Source organism: Puntigrus tetrazona, chromosome 18 (assembly GCF_018831695.1).
Source record: "Puntigrus tetrazona isolate hp1 chromosome 18, ASM1883169v1, whole genome shotgun sequence".
NCBI lineage: Eukaryota > Metazoa > Chordata > Actinopteri > Cypriniformes > Cyprinidae > Puntigrus > Puntigrus tetrazona.
Genome location: NC_056716.1, coordinates 20653861 through 20678936, shown reverse-complemented (window position 1 = coordinate 20678936; position 25076 = coordinate 20653861). Strand labels below are relative to the sequence as shown.

Below are 25076 nucleotides of genomic sequence, written 5' to 3'. Positions count from 1 at the left end.
ATACAATTGTAGCATGCAGAAGTAAAAAATGTTTAGCACTTTGTAAACCATTTTACAAAAATAAATAAATCTGCAAGTGCAGTAAGACAAAGTACTCAATATGCAATGCATGAAAACAAGTTTTTACATTATTTGTGGTTTGCTTCACAAGTAAATTTAGGGATTCTGCATGAAAACAAGTTTTTATATTATTTGTGGTTTGCTTCACAAGTAAATTTAGGGATTCTTTTATATTTTCACTTTAAATTTTAGTTTGACTTAACAATAAATTCTAAAAAACTGAAATCCAAGCTCCTCCTTGATCTGATGATGTATTCTCTCTATCTTTGCTCTGCAGGTCTTTAACACCTTTGTACTTTTACTACTAAGGCAAAACGCATTATTTAAACACCTCACTAACCACGTCTAACTCAAAAACGTAGAGTCCTAACATAGCTGATGCTTTCCCTGCCACTGAATCTGTTTCTCCCAAAAAAAAAAAAAAAAAGTTGACTTTCATCCTATCTGCCCCCATCCTTTTCTCTATTCTTCTGTTCCCTATTTCCAGACTCTTCAGCAGTTTGGGGGAGCTCCATACTATCTCTCAGAGAGGCTACGGCACCACCTACACCATCAGACCAGGCAGCCGCTACCCAATGACCCGGCGGACGCCCAGTCCCGGCTCCCCGGACCGCTCGGATCCTCTGGGACCCATCCGGGGCTTCGGTCTGGCCTCTTCTCCCATCACACCCCCCACCATCCTTAAGTCGTCTAGCCTCAGTCTCCCTCACGAACCTAAAGAAGTGCGTTTCGTCATGAGGAGCTCCAGCGCTCGGAGTCGCTCTCCCTCGCCCGCCCCCTCCTCGGGCATGCCCTCCCCCCTGCTCACCCTGCGGCCGTTCCACCAGAAGCCCCTCCACCTGTGGAACAAGTACGACGTTGGCGACTGGCTGGCCAGCATTAATCTGTCTGAACACCGGGATCGATTCCAAGAGCATGAGATCGAGGGCTCCCATCTGCCTGCTCTGACCAAGGAGGACTTCGCTGAGCTGGGCGTGACGCGCGTCGGTCACCGCATGAACATTGAGCGCGCCCTTAAACAGCTGCTGGAGAGTTGACCACGCGCCTCCCTCTACCTGTAGCTAGTCTCAACAGTTTTTTTATTTTCTTATTTCATTTGCTCGTCTTATTTTTCTTGCCAAGCTTAAGCTTTAAAATCGAAGTGTATCATTTCTATGTTAAAATATATACCTATCCCTGGTGTGGTATTAATATGTACTATTTAGGTACTAATTGGAACATTTTTGGTGCTAATATGTAAGCCAGAGATGTCTGATTTTGCTCCAGGAGGAACACTTTTTTTTCCCAGAGTTTAGCTCTTAGCAGTTTCAATACACTTGTCTGGAAGTTTGTGGTGATTCTGTAGACCGTGATTAGCTGTTTAGCTGATGTGTTTTACTGGCAGTAGAGTTAAACTCTGCTGACAAGTGTCTTTCCAGGAGCAGGATTTTAAGCCCTGCTTTAAGGTTCTATTATGAATTCTTTAGGGGTAGAAATAAGTAGGGTTCCAGAGAAGAAATTTTCCACTCTTTGCAACCCTATAAATAAGGTACAATGAAAGGGTACTACACCAGTGATAGCTTTTTTGGATCTTTTTTTTTCAGGAATGCAATTTAATATTTCCATGAAAACATTGCTCTGTTTATTTGAGCATCTCGACCAATCCGACGCACCAACATTGGCAGTGTTTGTCCAACCACTGGCAGATTGGGAAACAATTAAAACTATATTTTTTGCAATTGCCTCCAGAAATGACACACTTCAGTTTTAAATAATCTCACTATTTCCTAAATCCATCATTGGTGTATAGTGGGTGTTGATTCCATGCTGTTTTTTGTAGCGCAATCCTAAGCCCCTCCCACAGTACAGCAAGCAGCCAATCACATGGATGCTGTGTATTTGGAAGGGACTGTGAATTTAGTGATCGAACGGGCTTTGTTCACACTGCACAAAAATCTGATTTATTTTGCAAAATCAGAGCTGCTGGTATCTGGTTTATTTGCAATTGTGGCAATGGTGCCAAACTCATGATGCATTAACATATTTAATGCATGCATGCAAATACTTAAAACCACTCATTGAACTAATTTACTCATGGTAATATATATTGGGGTAAAGTTAAACATAATTAGTGTATTTGCAAATCCCGAATTTGGAAAACCAACCAATCCAATTCGACAATTCACACTGCATTTTAATCTGATTTCAAACCACTTACAGTAATGTGGATCAATAGTAATTTTTCTCTTTTTTTTTGTTATCCAGACTACTCAGATTTTTGCTGTCTGTCTGAACAAAGCTTATTCAAAACCATCTCGTAATTGATTCTTGATAAACACCCACTATTCCCTTAGTCTCAAATCCTTTTTTTTTTTCTTTTTCTACTCTACTATCCGCTTCTTACCGCTATGTCATTCATTCAGAGAAAGGAGGGATGCTGTTGAGAAAAAAGGAAGTTCAGTTGCCTTTCAGAGTATTTTTTTAGGAGTGGATGAGCAGAGTGGGCGTGGCCGGATCCTCTCTGTCTACCGCCTGCCCCCTTCTGGCTGAGGGACGTACTACACTCGGAGAATGTTTAACCAACACTAGTGGCTTTTTCATAATCAGACTCTTAACTTTGGGTTTCCAAAGGAAATATGACATTAGATAGAATATCTCAATGTATTTAAATAGCTTTGAAAATGGAGGGAGACAGCAAACAACAGGACGGACCGTGCAAAACTGCACCTGTCTCTCTCCCTAGATGATTTATTCCACCAATAATTTACCCATTTTTACCAATTATATACATATATATTTGACAGAAAAAAGTATATAGATATATGAATATAACATTTTTGTCATAAATATAAAACTTATATATGATATTATATATATAAAGACAAAAAAACACTCTTGAAAATGATTTTTGATGGTTATCCTTTTATGATGGACTGTAGCATGAAACGTTACATCACCATACGGAATGACGGTTGACCGGTTTGTTCGATTTGCATTGTACCACCATTTTTTTGGCTTTTCTTTCTTCTAGTTTTACAGAACCTGGTCTTCCATCTTTTAATTGGGCTGTGTTCATGTTCGAGCCCTTCACACACACACACACACACGCGCACCGGTTTTGTCTGTTATTCGTTTGTAGTTCTTTTGTATGAAACAAAACCGCGTTCCTAGTACAGTTGCACACTTTCATGCACACAACCACACCGGTTTCTTATCCAAATTTGATCTGAATAAGTCTTCTTAATCTGGTAATAAGAAATTCAGAATAAGAAACTCTGCAATAAGTGTGCGTGCAAACAAGTGCGTGAACAAACGTGTGCGTGGTGTGCATGACAGAACCGCTGTGGGACGAGAAACATCTGGAATATCGCAGCTCATCTGGATGGTAACGACTGGCGTTCGACATCTCATTATGAAACCAGAAGACAGAATCTATAATTGTAAACGTTTCCACCGTATGGCTTATATGTTAACCTGCTGTAAGCACTGAAGCATTTTTTTTTTTTTGCCTTTTTTATTTATTTTTTCTTTCTCCTCATAGGTGGATTTTGTAGCTTGTGAAATATGATGCTTAGAAGAATTTTTATGAAGTCATTTAGAATGAATTTTAGAATGACATACTAGTTAAAAGAAGCTGAGGACAAAAGATTTCATGGAGAGAAAAAAAAAAAAAAACAATCAGTGAAAAAGAAGCCCAGAGATCCTGCAGCTGTATATATGGACAAATGACTAAAATATTTGCTTTTTATATCAATCACAAGCAATGTATATACAATAGTTTTCATATAAATTTTTAAAAATCAAAAAATATATAGATCTATATATGAATGTTTGGCATATATGCATAGTTAACCACCTGTCAAAAAAGGTGAAGATTTTACTCTTTGTATGGAGTTCGGGGGTGATTTGCACAAAACAAGGTGCTAGCATTTCAAGCCATTCATTCCCACCTGTCCCATTCAACTCTCCCATTAGGGCTCAACAGATATTTTACATATTTAACGAAATCTGGGACACACAGACGCTCATTTCTCTTCTGTGCACCATCAGTCCTGTTTTTAATAACTAATGTGTGTATGTGTGTATGCGTGTGCGTGTGTGTGTGTGTCTTAGACTGTGACGACAGAAAGAGTTAATGCTTCGCCATCGGTCATCTCTTCTCTTGCATCTGAAATCAGGCCTGCAGATAGACAGCCAAGGATGACGAGAACTCAGTGCATCATCAGATGAGCACACCAGTAACACTGTGTGGGGAAAAAGCCGCGTCGAATCGGAGAAGATGCCATATTTATCTCGATTTGAACTGAAAGAGAAGCTGTGAGAGATTGAAGTGCAGTCTGTTCACACTGAAGGTAAATACAGATGTCACTTCTCTTTTAATTCTGTTCTGTACACACTGATAAATATAGGAGTGACATCCTAAACAGATTTCACAATCAGTCGGGAATTAAGACAGTATAACACACATGATGGATATTAATTCAGGTAGTATTTTACAGTTATTCATTATTGGTAAATATTTTTTCTTAGTTTTTTGCGGGGTTGGGGAGAAATGAATGTTTTAGTGAGCAAAGGTAAAACGGTAAGGACATTTAGAATGTTACAAATACTTCTATTTCAAATGCTGTTCTTTACAAATGTTCTATTCATCAAAGAACACATGAATATTTCCACTGCAAATATTAATAAGCTGAAAAACATTTATGACAATAAGTAATCTTTCTTGAGCAGCATTTTAAAATGATTTCTGAAGGATAGTGTGATGCTGACGACTGGATTAATGATGCAGAAAATTCAGCTTTGCACCACAGGAATAAATCATACTTCGTCATTTTTAATCACGTTAATGTTTTTACTCTGTGTTTTGACCACAAAAATGCACCTTTATTCGCATAAAAGACTTCTTTGGAATAAATGAAATACTGAATATGAATATTGATTAATACTAACACATTCACCAGAAAATCTAGTGATATGGTATCAATATTGTCTTTAAGATTGGAATTATTTCTCTGATTGGCATTAAAAATATTCAACTTTCCAGGATAAAATAAATCAAATGTGACCTTAAAACAGTACAAGGTTGAACAGACTGTACTTTTATCCTCTCATAGCTTCATTTATCTTCTGTAAATATGGTGGTTGCTCTGATAAAAAATGTTACTGTCCTATCCTAGATGAAGACTAGTTACTGTTTAGCTTGTTAACAGAGATCCTGACCTCCCCTCCTAAAGCAGCCGCTCTGCATTAAATCAGTCTGTTTGACTGTACAAGGGCTTGAATGAAGGTGTTGAGGGGCCGTTTGGAGTCGGGCCCCAAGATAACTGTGAATTACTTACTCTATGTGTCCTCCAATGCAAATGAGCCCTGGAAAAATACACACAGATTCCTTCGCCCCACTTCGCTTTTTTTTTTTACATACAATTTTACAGAAACGCTCACGTTTTGTTTTAGAGATGACCCGTTTCATTTCCCATCCCGCAAAAAAAAAAATTAAAAATCACGTCCCTTTTTTCAGCTCATCCAGAAGAACAAAAGCGTGCGTGCGTATGTTTTCGTGAATGTCGAACTGCATTTCTGAGCCATATGTACCACAGTTTTCCTCCTCTCATCTTCTGATAACTCTTGAGCTGTGATTTTCGTTCTGTACACATCACTTTCATCTTTCATAATATTCAGTTCGTCATGTACATTACGTTATAGTTGTTCTAGCAGGAGATGAAAGGACATGAAGAAAAATGAACAAATGTGCCAAAAAGTAATTATCGTTTTGTTTTAGTTTTTTTTCCTTTGAGGTTTGTAGGAACTAAATGCTGTTTGAACCAGCACTATGGTGCCACCTCCTGGAAATCTTGAGACATCTCCTATTTTCTTTTGCTTTATTTAGTTTCCCCGAATATAGGAGTTTATATACATTTGAATGTTTTTCAGTGATTTCCATATGTGGCCCGACTGATTGAGTTTCATGGGCACATTCATGTCAGGTCTGTTCTGTTTGGCTTGAATTCCAGTGAGTCAATTAGTGACTGACTTGCACATTCGGTGGACGCTCTCCCTGACCTTTGCCCTTTACTCTCTCCCAATGTAGCGCAGACATCAGGGGATCTGCATATTTAACCAGAATGAAAATTGCAATTGATTTCTTTGTAATTTTACTCGACCAATGGCAGGACTAAACATGAAATAAAACACATCATTTACATGACTACAGTATGTTCTATAGGGTTGTCCATCTTGTTTTCTGATTAACAAAAGCACAATAAAAATGGCAAGAAATGCAGTATATACTGCTTTAATGAGCTATGTTTTCTGGTGGGTTGATTGCTCATTTGAGGTTGTGATGGAGGTTTATTTACTCAGGTACTACTAGCATATCGCTCACTTGCTCACTTTTCAGATTGGTCTATAAAAAAAAAGCGCATTTATTCTTTGCCGCTAGGTGCCTTTTTTAGAGCGTTAAAATCTCACAAACATTGCTTTTAATGAAATCGGGTAAAGGAATCGTTTAAATCACTTAAAGGAACCTTTTGGGAGCAAACATTTTGAACAAATTATGCATAGGCTATTTTAAGAAAATGCCAGCGTGTTGTTTGGGACTCCCAAAACCAAAATATGAACCTTTCATAACCTATATTAGGGGAACTTTAAAATATATAGCATTAAAACATAACCAGAATGGGTGACAGGTGATGCAGATTTCACTCAGATTCTCTGATTTAGTTTCTAATGCTGATTTTTTTATGAAGTTCAACTTACTGTAATTTTGAGAAGAGTGTTGGACTGGTTGACTTTGGATTTTAAAACTAGCAACTTCTCATGCATCGATATTTTTGTTTGAAGCTAGGTCAGGGTGTTCCTGGAGGGCCACAGCCCTGCAGTTTAGATCCAACGCTACTCCAAGACACAAGCTACTCGGTTTTCAAATAAGCCTAAATGACTTGATCAGCTGGATCAGGTGTGTATAATTAGGGTTACATCTAAACTCTGCAGGGCTCCGGCCACCCAGGAACCGGGTTTTACACCTGATAATTAATTACTGAATAATGCTCGAAAATATGGCTTGTTTAAATTTCTTTAATATGAACCACATTTTGCTTACAGAACAAATGAGTGTACATAACATGAAACCACCAGAGGCTTCAGAAATAAGAACGTATTTCTAATGACGTAAAAGTTGTATCCAGTTCAGATACCGTACACATTCATGTCGAGTACTAAGCTGCTTCTATTTGAATTCACCAACATGGATGTATGTTCCATATATAAAGCACTTGTGCAAAACATCACAAAACACAAACCAAAAGCAATAATCGAAAAAAAAAAAACCTTCACAGTTTGTACAATATGAATATATATAAATGCTCTTTACAGTAATAATTATTTATTGTATCTATAGGGGAAACTCATTAAGAAATATCTGGGTCATCATTTTTTTTTAATTTTGTGTACGAAACCTGCCAAAATGTGTCTATTTTTCTCATAATTTTAGGACAATTTCTGCGTTATTATTACAACTAAGCACGAGAAACATCTATCCGAACGTAATCTGCATAAATTACATTCATTAGAAAAGACAACTATGATAAACATTAAAACTTAAATCATTTATAATCAGTACTTAAAAATATGGGACCGTTTTGTTGTAACGTGACATTGCACTCCTGAACTTCCACAGCTCGTCAGACAGCTGCATGCAGATGTGGCACATGAAAGCTTTACCAAAGACTGAAAGCTGCACATTTTCAAGTGTATCGTTTCGAGACAGTGTTTCACAGCCTGAACTGTAACCCGGCAGGCTTGTGATCGTCCGGAGCGGTCTCTGCTGTTTCTTTGCTCTGGTTTTCACATCCACACAAACACTCATTCGTCCGCTGCACTGAGTTTGTGTCATGGCTGTCTTCTCATCCGTCCCCGAGGAGAGTCTTGTCCTGCGCTCTGATGCGCTTGCAACAAATCACTTTTAATATAAAAATCTGTTTAGTTGGCAAATACCGTGGACATAAACTTTTACACTAATAAAAATGTATTAAATGTTTTAAAGAACAGTATAATTTAACTACCCTTGCAAAAAGATCAAGTAGTTTACCGATACTGGTACAAATTCCTTGAAATGTGCAACTATTAAATTATTTTTAAAAATATTTCATGTTACATTCGGCACAAAGCTTCACGTTCCAGACAGAGTGCTTTTACTACATCTGCACAATAAGCATCAAATCTGAGTGCGTTGTGATTCCATTATCAGGTCAATCAGCTGTACATTCACAGAATCGTAATTTATTTGATGAAGAGACACGCTTTGAGTGGTGTGAGGTAGAGTAGCAGCTCAGGACGGTGGGAGGACAGCCATGATCTGAGGAACTCATCAGTAGAAGTGCGGGAGCAGCAGAGAATGAGAATGAGAGAACGATGGATGGAGAACGTGACGTGATCACGCCGAGTCTGGTTTTCCCTCTTGTGTCTCCTCATCTTTATCAGACGATTCTTCTTTACTGTCTAAATCAAAGTTCTGCAAAAAAGTATGAACAAAATGATTCGGTTATTGCATCAGGTAGGCTTTCACCTTCAACACAAACTCTCACACAGGAGATGCTCACACACCTCTAGCTCCCTCATAACTTCATCCATAAAGTCGTTGGAGTTCCTCTTGTAGGACAGAGCCATCTGAATGGCGTCTTTAAACACCTGTGGAACGTTCACACAACATTAGAACCTCACGCAGTTCTAGGAACCTTAAAACACGTTCCTAACCAGTCCTGTCAGCTTGCTGTTTACTTTCATAAATCTAAACAGGAATGCACAACTAGGAAATTTACACACTGTCAGATAAAAAAAACATTTTATATGAAAAATACAGCAAAATAAAAATCAGGGTTAGTGAATCACAGACACCGTTTTCCATCCTCACCTTGACCACATTGGTCCCATCAGCAGCAGATACAAAGTAGAAGGGCAGACCTTGTTTCTTAGCGAAGTTGAAATTCTTCTGGGTGACCTTCATGTCAGCTTTTGAAGAGCAGAACACATGAAAGAACAAAAGATAAGAGACATGCAGAGCGTAACACTGGCTAATACCACTCTTTATCTGCAATCTCAAGCCAAATTTACCATCGATCTTGTTAGCGACCACCAGACAGGGAATCTCTGGCCGGTACTCTCGCAGTTCTTTGTACCAAATTGGGAGGTTCTTATATGTGATTTTCCTCTGGACATCAAACACCTGGAAAAGCTATCTGATTAATTCTGAAAGCCTATATACTGTTTTTGAAAAAACTTAAAGATGCGGTATGTAGCAGTGTGCAGTGATTGACAGCAAGCGGATAATATGGGTACTGCAAAAAAAAAAGCATTTCAGAGTTGATTTACTGGCTATACCATTATTTTTCAGCCATGTGAACATAACATGTTTACTTAATATCTAAAAACATGATATTTTTTGGCAAAAACGTACATAAAGCAGCTTTAAACGTTTAACAAACACAAAAAAGGGGCTTTTGTGTATGTGTGTGTGTGTGTTAGTGTATGTTAGATTAGTGACTATTTTAACCAATTTAAATTTAAATATAATAAAATATATTTTATTAAAATTATAAAAGCGTGTAATACAAATGACTCATATTTAAACTAAAGTTAAAATAAAACAGATAAAATAAAATCTCATTCAAAATATTAAAGAAATAGTTCACCCAAAAATTGAAATGTACTCAATGATGAACGTTTGTTTCTTCATCGACGCTTTAGATTACAGATTTGAGCAAACTTTGTTCTTTAAGTTCTTTAAATTAAACTTTACATCACTTGCTCACCAATGGATTCTCTGCAGGAAGCGTTATTATGGATTAAGGACTCGTTTTGTCCAGAAGCATCAGTTAAATACGCCTTAATGATGGATTAATTTCTTACAAAAATGCAGCTTTTCATGTCACAAATGTTAGCTGATGGCCTGGAGTGGTGTGGATTATTGTGGTGTTTTTAATCAGCTGTTTTGAATCTCATTCTGACGGCACCCATTTACTGCAGAGGATTCGTTATTTCTCCAAACTGCTTCTGATGAAGAAACAAGCACATCTACATCTAGAGCGGCCTGGGGGTGAGTATATTTTATTAAGTATAAACGCTGAAATAATACAGTGGTTTGTGACCATCTCTTACCATGATACAGGCGTGGGCTTTGTGGTAGTATGACGGGTGCATGCTTCGAAAACGTTCCTGTCCTGCAGTATCCCAGAAATCTGCATGCAGATTAACAGATTTAGTTGGCATTAAAGCCAACGCAACCAAATGTTACAATTTCACACACTAAAATAACAGCTTCCACGTCAAACTTACCAACCAGGACAGTTTGCCCATTGATAGTGGTGGTGTATTTGTAGAGAGTCAATGCGTATGTGGAGAGCTGCTGAGGACGACTGATATTTTATTAAGAACCTGACAACTCTCGGAATGAATGGTTAATTCAAACAGATGTTACACTGACATCAGACAACAAAGTCAAAAGGATACTATCCATCCATAAGGAATCTCTCCATAAGCCTGAAAAGAAACCATAAAAGCCCTTAGAGTCAACACACTCATACGCTTTACAATGCAGGAGAAAGATAAGACGTTAAACACACTTGGATTTGCCCACAGCGCTGTCTCCGAGGCAGATGATTTTGACCTGCTCGTCGGCGTCGTATTTGTCCAGGTCCAGATCGGAAATGTCTCCTGCGTCCATCGCGAGATAGAGAGCAGCAGGAGTTTAAACACTGAGCCTCTTAACGCCGCGGGATTAGACGATGATGACAGTCGCTGCTGCTTTACTCCATCACACGAACAGCTCTAAAAGCGGCATTGAGTTCATCTTTAAGAGCAATAAACTGTAAAACGTATAGTTTGTGTTCCCAAAGATACACAGACCGCGTCCGAATCTCGCCTTGGCTATCTGGCTAATTAGCAGATTAGCGCGTTTGGAACCGAAGCGTTCCAACTAACCCCGATAAGTCACTATTTACAGTAGAATGTTGTCTTACAATCCCAGGCAGATGCACTTAATGCTCGTCGACAATTTGTTTGAATTCACGGCTGGATTGTAAACGAGAAAAACATCGCTATTCTCTGATGAAAATTATCGGTTTGGCTCGAGAAAATTCACTGAACATGCACGACAACAACGCGTCTCTAAGCAACGCAAGGACCCATAAAGGGACTCCTCCTAGTAAGCGCCGAGCTGTCTTTAAAGGTGCCTGTTTCATTTATTCTCCCTCTTTTATGATTTGCGGCAGACTAAAACGCATCTAAACGCAACTAAAACGGTTTGAAAAAATCCGCCTAACGATTATATCCTCCTATAGAGTCTAGTGAGGTGTAGAAACCTTAACACAACCTTAACTGTCTCGTAGTCTTTATTACTTAAAATCGATTTCGAAGACAAATTGTGCAACTCCAGACTCCAACAGCTCAGTAAACATTATACGTCTTGCAGTTCGATAAATAACGCACTCCATAATTCCGTGCTTCACAGTTTAAACCTCCCCACACGTGCATCTACCGCCAACCATCGCCAGCCCAAAATTCAGTGCACAGTGCTCCAGTCTTAGTCTAGCCACAACCACACTATCCCTCCCCCATAAATTTGCATGTGATGTGTGCTTTAGAGTTGGCTGTATTGTCCCCCTCTTCCCATTCATTCTGCCACACCTGAGATATTTCTTCCTGAATAATATTTCTTCATTCAACTCTTCCATACATTGCTCCCAACTCAACTTAATTCTTGTGCTTTATCTTGAATTGCCATCTCATCTCATACCCGTTTCATTTCGATTTCGCTTTTTAATTTTAACTTTCCATAACCTAAATGATTACACCTTTTTATATTTTATAGGACTGGCATGATAAAAATGGAATTTATTGAATTGATTTGTATACTTTTTAAATGTTACTACTTTATCCACCTACCTTTTCCCTCAAAGGAAAAGCCTATGGGTGAGGCTTGCGGTTCATTAGCCGCTACAGGTAAATAACGAAGAATAACGTGCAGTAAACAGTAAAGCTGTTTGCACTACATACCATTGTGTTCATAATTACGATACTACATTTAAAAAAAACTTGCATCTGAAACTTTAAAAACGAAGAAATTAAGTCTCTCCGTGCGTAATCGTACAGGTGCGGATAATGGCCGCTTTCGATGAGCATCACTTATTTGCGTAAATTTGCATTGATTGCGTATATTTACATATTGCATTCTCACGTTGCACCTTATTTTATAGTTGGCGTTTTTACAGCATTGCGCATTTTCACCAACGCAATGCTGAGCTCGGCAATGCACCGGCCAATCAGAGGCGTTCAAATGAGTCACGCGGAAACCCATCAGAATCAGTGTTCTGCGACTAAAATTGCGACAAAGCGCAGAATTAGCGCGTTTTTTTCCGCTTTTACACTTTCAAACAGCCGGCGTCACGGGCGCGCGATGTTTCGAGCGCTTCGAAACAGTGATGAATCAGTTCGAAGGAATCGACTCGAAGCTTCGAAAGGTTCGTTTCTCCCCTCGCTGCTCGGAACCCCAGCGCGTTTTATGTTGCCAGCGATTTGCCTGATTAAAACCAATTTATTAACTCAGTTAAATAAAAAAAACCGGGAAAAACCGCAGCCAAAGAAGTTCCAGAACACACCCAACGATCGAGTAATGGAAGCTAAAAATGGGTCAAGTAGCCAAAAAAGAACTCCGCCCGTGCGATCGGGCTTGTATTGAGCTAGTTTTGAGCAGCGATCGGGTGAAATGGAAATGAAATGGTTCAGTATTCTTTTGTCTTTAATATTCTGGCCACTGGTGCACGCCTCACACCTAGATTGCCTGCATTTCATTGTTGTTATGTTTGCAGCACTGCACCTATATCTGAGTGCTCGAATAAAGTACATCGTCAGCCTTTTCGAACTTAAAAAGCAAGTATAAAAACAACAACAACGTAGTTTCGGAATAATTTAGTTTGAAATGACATTATACCAATAAAGTAAAACATTTGGACTATTACTACTAATAATGATAACATTAAAAATACATTATAACATGAGATAAATAAATTAAGCAACAGCTTTATTTATTATATTGATGTGATAATACATTTTAACCCTTATTTTTCAGAATTATCATTCATTTCTGTGGGGTAAACTTTGACCTATATTTACGCCTTCCAGGAAACAAATCCAAGAAATAATACCGAGAATGTTTTCTTTGTGTTTGACAAATTGCCTGTCAGTAATATCAAACACAATAATCTTACTTTTTAAGTGTGAGAAAGCAGTACGTTACAGAATGTTGTCTCGGTCACATTCTTGACATGGGAATACACGGAACAGAACAGAAAAACTGTTACAAATAGATCTGCTTAGAGAGATGGAAGTTTGTTGTTTTTTTCCCCACAGAGGTCAGTGAGTACATGACTGGATTGAAATAAAAAAAGCTAAAAAAAACACAACCAATTCAGTTGGTTTCCACCGAGGTGAATGCATTCTTGGTATCACAAAAGTCCCTTAACCACAGCTAGTTAACAAGACTAAACTAATTTAACTAAACCACATTTAAATATTATTTTTTTAAAGCTGAAGTAGCATCATAAATTATATATATTTTTATATAAATTATATATATATATATATATATATATATATATATATATATATATATATATATTTTTTTTTTTTTTTTTTTTTTTTTTTTTTTTCTCCTATAACTTATACATTTGATGAATTTATTTATTATATATAAATATAAAAATTTATTAAAAATATTTAAAACATGCAATTCTAAATTAGTAAATGATACTGGGGGAAAAAATGTATATGGTAAAAGACAGAAACTGACTTAAAATATAATTTTTTATTTACTTCACAAATCACTCCCAATAAATATATATAAAGTAATATAATACTATACTATTTAATAAAGTTAAAGTCTTAATAATTAATGAAATGAATGGGGAATTGTAGAAAACACTGAACTCTGTAAACAATAGATGGTCCTGCTGGAATGTTGTCTTTGCTCTCATAAGCTCCTCCCTGGTGTCTGGGATGTAAACACAGCTGAGAGAGCTGAGCTGAGAGACACTCTTGTGCTCTTTGACAGCTGGACCAGACAGACACCAGAGAGTCCAAGTAACACAACTAGCAAAAACGTTTAATTGCATAGGTGGCAAAATGGCCGGCAGACAGTCTATCACAGAGGAGGATTTCTACTGCCCCATCTGCTGCGACATCTTCAGGGATCCCGTTCTCCTACCCTGCTCTCACAGCATCTGTAACGGCTGCGTGAAAACCTTCTGGAACCGCAGAGGAATTCAAGAGTGTCCCATCTGCAGGAACGTGTCGTCCAGCCCCAACCCACCTATAAACATAGTGCTGAGAAACATGTGTGATCTGATGAGAGATGACACCGCTCAGGAGCCTCCCGCGGAGACTGTGGGTTTCTGTGGTCTTCATGGAGAACCTCTTTCTTTCTTCTGCACCGAAGATCAAGAACTAGCTTGTGGGAAATGCAGAAGCGCCAAATCCCACAAGAACCACCGCATCCGTTCAACCGCAGACGCGTCGCAGGACCTCAGGGTAAGAGCTCGGAGCTTCAGATTGTATGGAAACGCCGTTTTTAAGAATAGTCAGTTCCAGAAATGACCAGTTTGTGGACTAGTCAGATTTCGCCGATTGTCGGTTTCAGATTTAATGGACTGGAAAAGGGTGAGATATGAAAGCTGTCTTGTCAAACAGGTCTTAGCGCACTAATGACCCTCATATGACACATTCTCAGACTTTCGGAAACAAAAGTTTCGTGGGAACTTGCTGATAAAGTCAAATATTAACTGGACACTGCTGATCCATTTGTGGATATGGGGGTTTGTAACAAACAACCTGTTTAACATCAGTAGACAGAGCTTGGAAAATCAGCACTCTAATACATCTGATAATAGACTAAAATGAAAAAAATGAAACAAACTCCATATATATATATATATATATATATATATATATATATATATATATATATATATATATATAATTGTTTTAAATTATAATTGTCACCAAGCCAGCAGAGGGAGCTCTTACCTCTGGGTGATCTCACGATCACTCCCTCTGCTGCTACTTCCTGTCAGAGGACTATAAATACTGCAGCAAGCCACTCAACTGCAGGTTGCATTGTTTCGCCTGTTTCGTTGTTAGATCGCCCGTGGATTATTGTCTCTGGTTTATCTGGTTTTGACCCTGCCTGTCTTCTGATTCCGTGATTGTTTGCTGCCTGACCTGACCACCGCCTGTCTCTGGATTTTGCTATTGTCTTGCCTCCTATATATCTGTTAGCCCTGTTCGACGCCTGCCTGTTATGACCATGCCTTCGTTTAATAAAAGCCTGCACATGGATCCGCACGCCTCAGACCCTTCATACGTGACAGAATGCAACCTCACACCAGGATCCAGCGGCTTTTCACCCGAACCATGGCCAGGTATGCACCTTGCAATGTCTTTGCTAACCCTCAAGCAGGGCACCCGATCACTTGAGGATTATACTCAGGAATTTCTGGACCTGGCTTACTTCTCTGATTTACCGGACTGTTTGCTAATTGAATTTTTTCACGAGGAATAAATCAGCCACTCAAAACACAACTTGTTCGAGAGGGTCCACGTGAATCACTGGCACACTTTATTGAGTTTGGTTTAGTGACTGTGGGGTCAGCTCTCACGTTGGGTATTATGGAGGAAGAAGACACTGCATTTATTCCCAAGATGGCCGCCTTCCCCGAGCCGCTGCCCAAGATGGCTGCCGCCTGCCCAGAACCGCTTCCCAAGATGGCTGCCGCCTGCCCAGAGCCGCTTCCCAAGATGGCTGCCGCCTGCCCAGAGCCGCTTCCCAAGATGGCTGCCGCCTGCCCAGAGCCGCTTCCCAAGATGGCTGCCGCCTGCCCAGAGCCGCTTCCCAAGATGGCTGCCGCCTGCCCAGAGCCGCTTCCCAAGATGGTCGCCGCCTGCCCAGAGCCGCTTCCCAAGATGGTCGCCGCCTGCCCAGAGCCGCTTCCCAAGATGGTCGCCGCCTGCCCAGAGCCGCTTCCCAAGATGGTCGCCGCCTGCCCAGAGCCGCTTCCCAAGATGGTCGCCGCCTGCCCAGAGCCGCTTCCCAAGATGGTCGCCGCCTGCCCAGAGCCGCTTCCCAAGATGGTCGCCGCCTGCCCAGAGCCGCTTCCCAAGATGGTCGCCGCCTGCCCAGAGCCGCTTCCCAAGATGGTCGCCGCCTGCCCAGAGCCGCTTCCCAAGATGGTCGCCGCCTGCCCAGAGCCGCTTCCCAAGATGGTCGCCGCCTGCCCAGAGCCGCTTCCCAAGATGGTCGCCGCCTGCCCAGAGCCGCTTCCCAAGATGGTCGCCGCCTGCCCAGAGCCGCTTCCCAAGATGGTCGCCGCCTGCCCAGAGCCGCTTCCCAAGATGGTCGCCGCCTGCCCAGAGCCGCTTCCCAAGATGGTCGCCGCCTGCCCAGAGCCGCTTCCCAAGATGGTCGCCGCCTGCCCAGAGCCGCTTCCCAAGATGGTCGCCGCCTGCCCAGAGCCGCTTCCCAAGATGGTCGCCGCCTGCCCAGAGCCGCTTTCCAACATGGCCGCCTGCCCTGCGCCGCTTTCCAACATGGCCGCCTGCCCTGCGCCGCTTTCCAACATGCCCGCCTGCCCTGCGCCGCTTTCCAACATGGCCGCCTGCCGTGCAAAGCCTCCAGTGCCCGTGCCTCGTGCCAAGCCTGCAGTGCCCGTGCCTCGTGCCAAGCCTGCAGTGCCCGTGCCTCGTGCCAAGCCTCCAGTGCCCGCGCCGCCGTGCCAAGCCTCCAGTGCCCGCGCCTCGTGCCAAGCCTCCAGTGCCGCGTCTCGTGCCAAGCCTCCAGTGCCCGCGTCTCGTGCCAAGCCTCCAGTGCCCGCGCTGCGTGCCAAGCCTCCAGTGCCCGCGCCTCGTGCAAGCCTCCAGTGCCCGCGCCTGCGTGCCAAGCCTCCAGTGCCCGCGCCTCGTGCCAAGCCTCCAGTGCCCGCGCCTGCGTGCAAGCCTCCAGTGCCCGCGCCTCGTGCCAAGCCTCCAGTGCCCGCGCCTCGTGCCAAGCCTCCAGTGCCCGCGCCTGCGTGCGCCCGTCCAGTGCCCGCGCCTGCGGCGCCCGCCCAGTGCCCGCGCCTGCGCGCCCCGTCCAGTGCCCGCGCCTCGTGCGCCTCCTCAAGTTAACCCACCCTCCCACCCTTACCACACGTCGACGATGGATCCCAGCAGCCCCTGCACTCATCCTCTGCCCTCCACCTGGAGCTCGCCACGGGTCTGCCAGTCTCCATTGCCGCCGTGGGTGAAGGATCCTCGCTCATCATCGTCCGCCTCCGAGCCCCGGACTCCAGCTCGGCTTGTAGACCCGTCGGCTTCCCTTAGGCTCCTAGCTCCCTCCTCTCCACCGTGCTCCGTCAATCCACCAGCTTCACCAGGCTCCATCGTCTCTCCGGCTACGCCCTGGTCGGTCGTCGACCATCCGTCGCCTCAGGATTCCTCTCCTCCAGCTTCGCCTCGTCCCTCCGTCCCTCCGGCTCTGTCAGGCTCCTCCCTTCCCCCGGCTCTACCTCAGTCCTCTGTCGCTCTGGCTCCGCCGCGTCCTTCTCGTCCCCCGTCTCCGCATCAGTCGCCAAAGCCTGCGGTGTCGCCTGGGACCTCCAGCGCCTCTGCATCACCCTGGCTCTTCTGCTCTCCGCCTTCGCCTCAGTCTCCTCGACCACCTGCTCCACCGCCGTCGGTCGGCTCCATGGGGTTGATGACCGTTCCCTCTCTATGGCTCCTCCCTCCGTCGGCTCCACCACTGACCATCATGGCTGGGCTCGGCATCGCCTCCCGCTCCTTACTCCTCCCGTCTTCTCCTGGCTCCTCCCACCGTCTCTTCCTCCCTGGTCTCAGCTTGCTGACTCCTCCCGAACCCCTCCCAAGCTCCCAGTTATGTTTTGTTTTGTTTGTTTTGTGGAGCGCCAGGAGTCGCTCCTAGGAGGGGGGCTATGTCACCAAGCCAGCAGAGGAGCTCTTACCTCTGGGTGATCTGCGATCACTCCCTCTGCTGCTACTTCCTGTCAGAGGACTATAAATACTGCAGCAAGCCACTCAACTGCAGGTTGCATTGTTTCGCCTGTTTCGCTGTTGTTAGATCGCCCGTGGATTATTGTCTCTGGTTTATCTGGTTTTGACCCTGCCTGTCTTCTGATTCCGTGATTGTTTGCTGCCTGACCTGACCACCGCCTGTCTCTGGATTTTGCTATTGTCTTGCCTCCTATATATCTGTTAGCCCTGTTCGACGCCTGCCTGTTATGACCATGCCTTCGTTTAATAAAAGCCTGCACATGGATCCGCACGCCTCAGACCCTTCATACGTGACAATAATAAATTGCATTATGCGAAATACATCAAGTTGAAATGAGCAAGTAATTAAAAATAAGAAAAAATGAAATAAAAATGTATAATATATATATATATATATATATATATATATATATATATATATATATATATATATATATATATATATATGGGGAAAAATTAAAAGCACAAAACAAAATTACTTATAAAACTGCAAATATAAAAATAACCATAATCAATTATTATATTTGATAATAGTATATTAATAATACTAAAATAACCAAAATATTACTGAAATAGTGCAAAATGTTTAACACGTGACAACTTGCCCCAACATTAATTGTCTCACTTCACTTTTTAACATTTGTTAGCAACAGCTACAGCTGAAACTAACGGCCTTTCTGGAGAAACTCAGAGACTATGAACGCATTAAACAGTCCTGGGATGAAACAGCTGAGTATATTAAGGTGAGTAACGGGAGGATATTTTAACATTGCCACATTTCAACTAGCCTATGGATATTTCAACCTGAATTTGCTGATGTTTTGTGCTTAGAAACAGAGCCAACACACTGAGAAAAAAATGAAGGAGGCGTTTGAAAAGCTTCACCAGTTTCTGGAAAATGAAGAGGCAGCCAGGATGACGGCACTGAAGAAAGAAGAAGAGCAGAAGAGTGAGATCATTAAAAAGAAGATTGAGGAGATTGGGTCGGGGATGTTATCTCTCTCACGCATTATTGAGTCCATCGAACAACAACTGAGAAGGAATGATTTCACATTTCTTGTGGTAAGAAGACCTTGGTTTAGCTTCTGGACTTTGACTTTGAATTTTTCCACTATATTGAGTAGAAATTGCAGAAAGTAATTAAAAAAAATAGCAAGGACGCTTTACACTGATCCAAATTAAAGATTTACATTTCAAATAAATGCCGTCTTTTAAGCTTTCTATCCATCGAATTTTTTTAAATCCCCAAAAATATGCACATTGATGATAAGTATTGTTTCTTCAGTAGCAAATCAGTCTATTAAAATGATTAAATTAATTCAAACGCAAAACGTACACTTTTTAAATTGTTCAAATATTTGTAAGGTTACCGTTTTTGTTGTATTTTGGTCAAATAAATGCAGCTTTGATATTTTTCTTATTTCTAGAACTTCAAGGCTACGATTGAAAGGTGAGAAGGGTTTTTTTTTTCTTTTATCTTCTGGTTTTGAACCCGAACCCACATCTGTACTGACTAAATGCTGTTTCAGAACAAAGTGTACAATGCGTGATCAGACCAGACCTTCAGGAATGCTCATCAATGTGGCAAAACATGTGGGTAACATTACCTTTGAAGTATCCAAGAAACTACAAGCCAGCGTCCGATACAGTGAGTACTGAGCAGATCAAATAAACCTTCTTACAGAGAGATGCAGCAGAATGGAAAGAAACACAAGGTCTAGAAATTAATTTTTTAAAGTTGAAGTTTTTGCTTTGAAAAGTTTACATTACAATAAATAGCTTTCCATTGATGTATGGTTTGTTAGGATGGTAGGATGTAGGGCAATATTTGGCCGAGATACACCTATTAAAAAATCTGGAATCCAAATGAAGTTTTTCAATGCCTTTTTTATATATAATAGAGTATACATCTCTATCTCTTTCCCTCCAGCCCCAGTAACCTTTGACCCCAACACCGCCCATCCTTATGTGCTTGTGTCGGATGATCTGACCACTATAACTTACACTGACGAGAACTTCCTACAGCTTCCAGCAAACCCAGAGAGATTTGACGGCTACACGAGCATTCTGGGCTCTGAGGGCTTTAACTCGGGGACTCACTGCTGGGACGTGGAGGTGGGCGACAGCACAGCCTGGGCCGTGGGAGTGATCTCAGAGTCCGCATACAAACACAGACAGAGCACCTCCAAAACGGGCCTGTGGTATGTGGGCTTCTGCAACGGTAAATACGGGAAGGGCTGTTCTCCGGAGATCCTCACCCTTCTGCGAGTCAACCAGAGAATTCAGAAGATCAGGGTGCAGCTGGACTGGGCCAAGGGCAAAGTCACGTTCACAGACTCGGGTCGTAACATCGGTCTGCATGCGTTTAAACACGCGTTCAATGAGAGAGTGTTCCCTTACTTTTACAGCCACTGTATGAAACATCCGATGAGAATCATGCCCGTGAAGACAACTGTGGAAGCACACGCTTAGAGCCAACACTGCTTTTAAACCGGCTTTTAAACTGCTTTTAAACTGGGTAAGGGTATTTTATTGAGATAGAACGACAGAAAGGCTCACTATATGTTTTAAGGCATGAACTGGGAAAAAATGTTTTATAGAAGGATCAAAAATGTGATGATGTGATAATTTGCTATACTACGTTGTCGATGTAAATATTGTTCATGATTTGTCTCTTTTGCTTTGATTTTAACTTTTTTTTTTAGTATTTTTAGATGCTGTGTAACTGAAGTGACAATAATAAAGTTACAAGAATGTATTTTGATTCAAAGATTTACTTTCTTTCGTGATTTACAGTGCTGTCTGCCACCTCTTTGTCACTCCAAAAGATTGTTGACATGCAAAAAATAAAATGTGTATATGTATGTGTGTGTGTATATATATATATATATATATATATATATATATATATATATATATATATATATTCTATTTTAAAATAGATAACAGTTCAAACAGTTCATATTTAATACATAAGAGAATCTGTTTTTATTGATTTGATATTGTGAAACAACCTCTGCATGTAGAGATGGGGAATTTGGACTCAGACTGCAATTATAAACAAGCACCAACTCAAACATCTAAGCATTTGGACTTGACTCGGATTTAACAAGGATGAATCAGACCCAGCACTAATAGATTTAGTCTGTGATGTGGTAAAGTGGTAGTAGGTAGACTTGGTTTTGGACCTTTTTCTTATATTGTGGCAACAGCACAATTATTGCATCCGGGACCCTTTTTCACTGAAACACCATTATTTCAAGTTGTATATTTTGGCCATATTAAGACCTGATACGACAGACTAGCTTGTTTAACAGAATTGACCTGTTTAATCAGCCCCATCCACAATTAAAGGAGCGGTGTACTCAGAATGGCGAATTCCAAAGGAAAAGCTGGGAGCTTTGGTTCCTGTGAAAGTAACCTGTGGAGAAAAACAAAGGGAATCATTTTAGTATTAATTCTTGTTTTTTAAATAGTTTCGGTAGAGAACATTCTAGAGAAGCTAGAAACTAGTCTTTTATACTCCCCATAGCTTAAAAACACAGTAAAAACAGTAATATTGTTTCTATTTAAATATATTTTAAAATGTAATTTATTTCTGTGATGATAAATCAGTGCCACGTGATCTTTCAGAAATCCTTCTAATATGTAGATTTGCAGCTCGAGAAACATTTCATATCATTACCAATGCAAAAAACAGTCATATATTGTGGATGGGTACATTTTGCAAGATTCTTTGATTAATAGAAAGTTCAAAAGAACAGCATTTAATGGAAACAAAGTTATTTATAATAAGGTTATAAATGCATAGTACAGTAGAGTATTATAGCATTTTATTGTATATGTTAAGGGCACACTGAGTCCGAGATTTTCATGTGCATTTTTTTCTTTGGGGTTTTTTCATATTCACCCATCTAAATGCTCGTTACTCATGCAAGAACGCAGAAAAGCGAACTTTTTTTTAGGACGGATGGAGGCAGAGTAAAACTTGATTGACACAACGTGCAAAGAATTCAAACGAAAATTTCGGACTCGTTGTGCATTGACCTTTAGTGTGGTACAGACCCTCTCTGGATGGTGGGCTCCAGGTCCTGGTTTCTTTGTAGTGTCTCCAGGTGAGAAGTTGCGTCCGGTCATGCTGTACTCAGGGGCCTTGTTCTTGTACACTCCAGAATCCACCACTTGATAGGTCCCTGGGCCTGGAGTCTGAGAAAATGAATGTTACCATCTTCGCAAAGCAGAGGTGAACACTGTAAAATGTTGCGGCAGCACCTTTCGTAGATCTTCGTGGAAGCTGCCGATTGCACTACGACCGCCGAAGAAGACGTTTGGGGCAGATGCTTTATTCACAACTCCCGACCCTAACACCGGGGGAAGCATGTATGCCGCTGGACCTGGAGACAAGAAAATACACAAAAGATTACGCGTTACTGATACAGTAGTGTTGCTGTGTAGATCTGTGGAAATCTACCTGGTGTTTGATCGTTACGGAACAATTTAGTCCTCGCAGACAGAGAGAACGCAGGGGCAGAGTAAAAGGTGGTTTTTGTCGCGTTTTCTGGAGAGTAACTGCCTGAAAGAAAAATCAAAGCCAGTTTAATATGTCCCACACTCGAGAAAAGGTACATTACTGTCACCGGAAGGTACAAAAGCTAAAGGGTACTTCTTTTAACTCCTAAATGCTACATATTAGTACTTTTAGAAAGTGTGCCGACCCAGTGACAGTTTTGTACCTTTTCTTCTAAGAGTATACCTTGACTTTTATGTTGTGTGAAAGACCTGGGCCTGGGGTTTTAAACGGCCGAATGTCTTTTGGTCGGCCGTAGACGGAGAACGCAGGGGTCCCATCCCGACCCACCCTGGTGATGTTGGAGGGAACGAGGTATCCAGGACCGGGGGACGAGTTGGCCTGTGAGTTACGGTGACGTGTGCCGAAGCTAAACGCTGGGCCTTTCTGCATCCGCGGGTCGTGATTGTTCATCCCTGCGTAGGGCAAATAAATGCCTTAATATCACGGGAGGGCAATAGCTTTTAGCATTTAGAAATTGTTATTGGTCCCTTGAATCACTCCCCCTTTTTAACTTCTGATTTGCCGGGTACATTTATTGTAAATTGCGCGTGTGCATTATACCTTGCAATTGCGACGGTATAAAAAAGTAAATGAAAAAGTGTTTTAGAAACTGTGAAAAATGTAAAACGATTTGGATAAGAGTGGAATATCCACATGGTGAAAAATTACGGCAACTAACAAGTGAGGACATTTTACAATGTTTTACTAGTTTAAAAGATACTTAAAAGATAACTTCAGTCTATATATCACTAGTCTATATATCAGTAATCTAATATTAAAAAACATTGTCTAGTTTAAAAGATGTTTTCACTAATATAGTGAATCAAATGTGTGTGTGTGTGTGTGTGTGTACCAGGTTTTCTATTCTGGTGGGGTCTTAAACCTGAATACACAGAATCCTGGGGACTAAATTGCTGTCTGTATATAAATCATTAAGCCTATGTAGAGTCCCCACAAGGATAGCTGACCAGACGTGTGTGTGTGTGTGTGTGTGTGTGTGTGTGTGTGTACCAGTTGCCCCTGGCAGAGCATATGTTGGCCCTGGACTGTTATACATTGCAGCGATGGGGCCCCTTGGCCTGTGGGGCTTCCAAGGGCCAGCCCATACTTCCACAGGCGACATGTCTGCTGGGAAAAACAATTACTAAAACTGCTTATAAATGGATAAATGTGTTAAGTAAAAGTGTTAAAATAAGAAAACATGATTATTGGAATTTTATGATGCAAAGTAGCCTTCATTAACATTACCCTTACATTAGTGTGGTAGTTATCTGGAAGTGATGACAGGTAACTAGTCTAACACATTACCGTGGCATTTTTTTGTTAGTGTAGGCACATGCAAAATATTTCATTTAGTCTAGTTTCATTTTTAATTTCATTTAAATATTATCAGCACACAGCTGGTAACTGTAACAAAAACATAAAAAGTAGCAAAAACAGCAACTTACCTTAAGAGCAAGATGTTACAAATTCGTGAATTTAATACAAGTTCTGTTTTTGAAAGAAATACTCGTTCAAAGCCACTTTAATATATTATCGCGTGGATTGTATCGAGCGCGTTGATGATGACTTGGATAAATTAAAACGACGTCACTTACGATGTCTGCACGAAAACGACGTTATTGACATAGAACGGTAAAATAAATGTATAAATGTAGCTCGCGAAGAGCTCTAATCAATCTCTCAGCTGCTGCGACTCTTTTTGATTGTTTATAATTGTTTCTTTTGAATCTCTATGGCGCCGTCGCCATGGTGATTCTTTGATGTCATTTTTGAGTGACATTCCAGCGGCTCCTCAGTAATCCATGTGCAGTGTTATTAATTATTAAACCAATTAAAGATAACCAAACACAACAAGCGCTCACCTCGGAGATATTTCAAACGTTAATTTAACAAGTCAATTTAATTGAGCTCCTTCGTCTTTAGACCAGATTATACTGCTTTGAAACACTTAAGGTAACGAATTTATACAAAAAAATAAATAAATAAATTAGAAAAATTAGATATGCATATATTTTTAAGTATGTCCAAGTATTTCACGTCGCTGGATAACAAAATATATAAATAAAATAAACACAGCAGAATTTATTAATAAAAAATTATTAAAATGAGATTTAAAAAAAAAACAATATGTTAGTTTCGAAAGGAGAGAGAGGCTTTTTTATTTACTTTACGTATCTGTTTTTCCTCCTTGATTTTTGTATTTCGTCTTGGTTTTGTGAAAACATTGATAAATTACAAAAAAACACGTATGTACTACATATTATGTGATGCGTCACTTCCAAAGAGAACGTGTACATAAATAAACACATTTTACAGCTAAACATTTCACAAAAACACAAGTTACATTTAAACTTCAATACTCCTTTAAAAAGAC

At 40.9% G+C, this 25076-nt stretch overlaps 4 protein-coding genes across 9 annotated transcripts in view; 2 read left to right on the top strand and 2 right to left on the bottom strand.

Annotated features, from left to right (window-relative positions):
- The window catches only part of shank3a (SH3 and multiple ankyrin repeat domains 3a), a 225513-nt gene extending 219175 nt beyond the window's left edge, over window positions 1–6338 (top strand). For all 3 annotated transcript variants that reach the window (XM_043264469.1, XM_043264470.1, XM_043264472.1), the window contains one exon: window positions 548–6338. In XM_043264469.1, coding sequence (XP_043120404.1) covers window positions 548–1097 — 550 coding nt within the window. In that variant the 3' untranslated portion in view covers window positions 1098–6338. The remainder of the gene's footprint in view (window positions 1–547) is intronic.
- A 761-nt stretch (window positions 6339–7099) lies between these two features.
- rabl2 (RAB, member of RAS oncogene family-like 2) lies at window positions 7100–12184 on the bottom strand. Of its 3 annotated transcripts, none has more exons than XM_043263952.1 (9): window positions 11977–12184; window positions 10656–10860; window positions 10543–10572; window positions 10369–10448; window positions 10192–10271; window positions 9148–9259; window positions 8948–9045; window positions 8641–8724; window positions 7100–8548 (listed from the first exon to the last, which is right to left on the bottom strand). In XM_043263952.1, the coding sequence occupies exons 2-9, from the start codon at window positions 10754–10756 to the stop codon at window positions 8471–8473; spliced, it is 663 nt and encodes a 220-aa protein (XP_043119887.1). In that variant the 5' UTR covers window positions 10757–10860; window positions 11977–12184; the 3' UTR covers window positions 7100–8470. The 3 variants fall into 3 exon arrangements, with proteins under 3 accessions (XP_043119887.1, XP_043119886.1, XP_043119888.1); XM_043263951.1 differs by lacking the exon at window positions 11977–12184 and adding an exon at window positions 11052–11603; XM_043263953.1 differs by lacking the exon at window positions 11977–12184 and adding an exon at window positions 11521–11593.
- A 1866-nt stretch (window positions 12185–14050) lies between these two features.
- On the top strand, window positions 14051–20875 carry trim35-30 (tripartite motif containing 35-30). The gene is made up of 6 exons (XM_043264239.1): window positions 14051–14616; window positions 18777–18872; window positions 18961–19191; window positions 19557–19579; window positions 19659–19777; window positions 20060–20875. Exons 1-6 carry the CDS (start codon window positions 14212–14214, stop codon window positions 20599–20601), a joined length of 1416 nt encoding a protein of 471 aa, XP_043120174.1. The 5' UTR covers window positions 14051–14211; the 3' UTR covers window positions 20602–20875.
- Window positions 20876–21113: 238 nt separating this feature from the next.
- Window positions 21114–24405, bottom strand: odf3b (outer dense fiber of sperm tails 3B). Of its 2 annotated transcripts, none has more exons than XM_043265111.1 (7): window positions 24148–24405; window positions 23711–23827; window positions 22909–23112; window positions 22601–22702; window positions 22402–22523; window positions 22195–22335; window positions 21114–21550 (listed from the first exon to the last, which is right to left on the bottom strand). In XM_043265111.1, the coding sequence occupies exons 2-7, from the start codon at window positions 23820–23822 to the stop codon at window positions 21458–21460; spliced, it is 774 nt and encodes a 257-aa protein (XP_043121046.1). In that variant the 5' UTR covers window positions 23823–23827; window positions 24148–24405; the 3' UTR covers window positions 21114–21457. The 2 variants fall into 2 exon arrangements, with proteins under 2 accessions (XP_043121046.1, XP_043121044.1); XM_043265109.1 differs by having other exon boundaries at window positions 23711–23824.
- Window positions 24406–25076: the final 671 nt, after the last annotated feature.

What these genes read in the sequence shown, in the direction of transcription:
- rabl2 (XM_043263952.1), bottom strand. Translation starts at nt 10,756, where the DNA reads ATGGACGCAGGAGACATTTCCGATCTGGACCTGGACAAATACGACGCC. An exon ending in AGCGCTGTGGGCAAATCCAA is followed by an intron (nt 10,573 to 10,655) that starts GTGTGTTTAACG and finishes GTTTCTTTTCAG; the next exon opens with GCTTATGGAGAGATTCCTTA. An exon ending in GGTCGCTAACAAGATCGATG is followed by an intron (nt 9,046 to 9,147) that starts GTAAATTTGGCT and finishes GCTCTTCAAAAG; the next exon opens with CTGACATGAAGGTCACCCAG.
- trim35-30 (XM_043264239.1), top strand. Translation starts at nt 14,212, where the DNA reads ATGGCCGGCAGACAGTCTATCACAGAGGAGGATTTCTACTGCCCCATC. An exon ending in AAACAGCTGAGTATATTAAG is followed by an intron (nt 18,873 to 18,960) that starts GTGAGTAACGGG and finishes TTTTGTGCTTAG; the next exon opens with AAACAGAGCCAACACACTGA. An exon ending in TTCAAGGCTACGATTGAAAG is followed by an intron (nt 19,580 to 19,658) that starts GTGAGAAGGGTT and finishes ATGCTGTTTCAG; the next exon opens with AACAAAGTGTACAATGCGTG.
- odf3b (XM_043265111.1), bottom strand. Translation starts at nt 23,822, where the DNA reads ATGTCGCCTGTGGAAGTATGGGCTGGCCCTTGGAAGCCCCACAGGCCA. An exon ending in CCGTAACGATCAAACACCAG is followed by an intron (nt 22,524 to 22,600) that starts GTAGATTTCCAC and finishes TCTTGTCTCCAG; the next exon opens with GTCCAGCGGCATACATGCTT. An exon ending in TCCACGAAGATCTACGAAAG is followed by an intron (nt 22,336 to 22,401) that starts GTGCTGCCGCAA and finishes TCATTTTCTCAG; the next exon opens with ACTCCAGGCCCAGGGACCTA.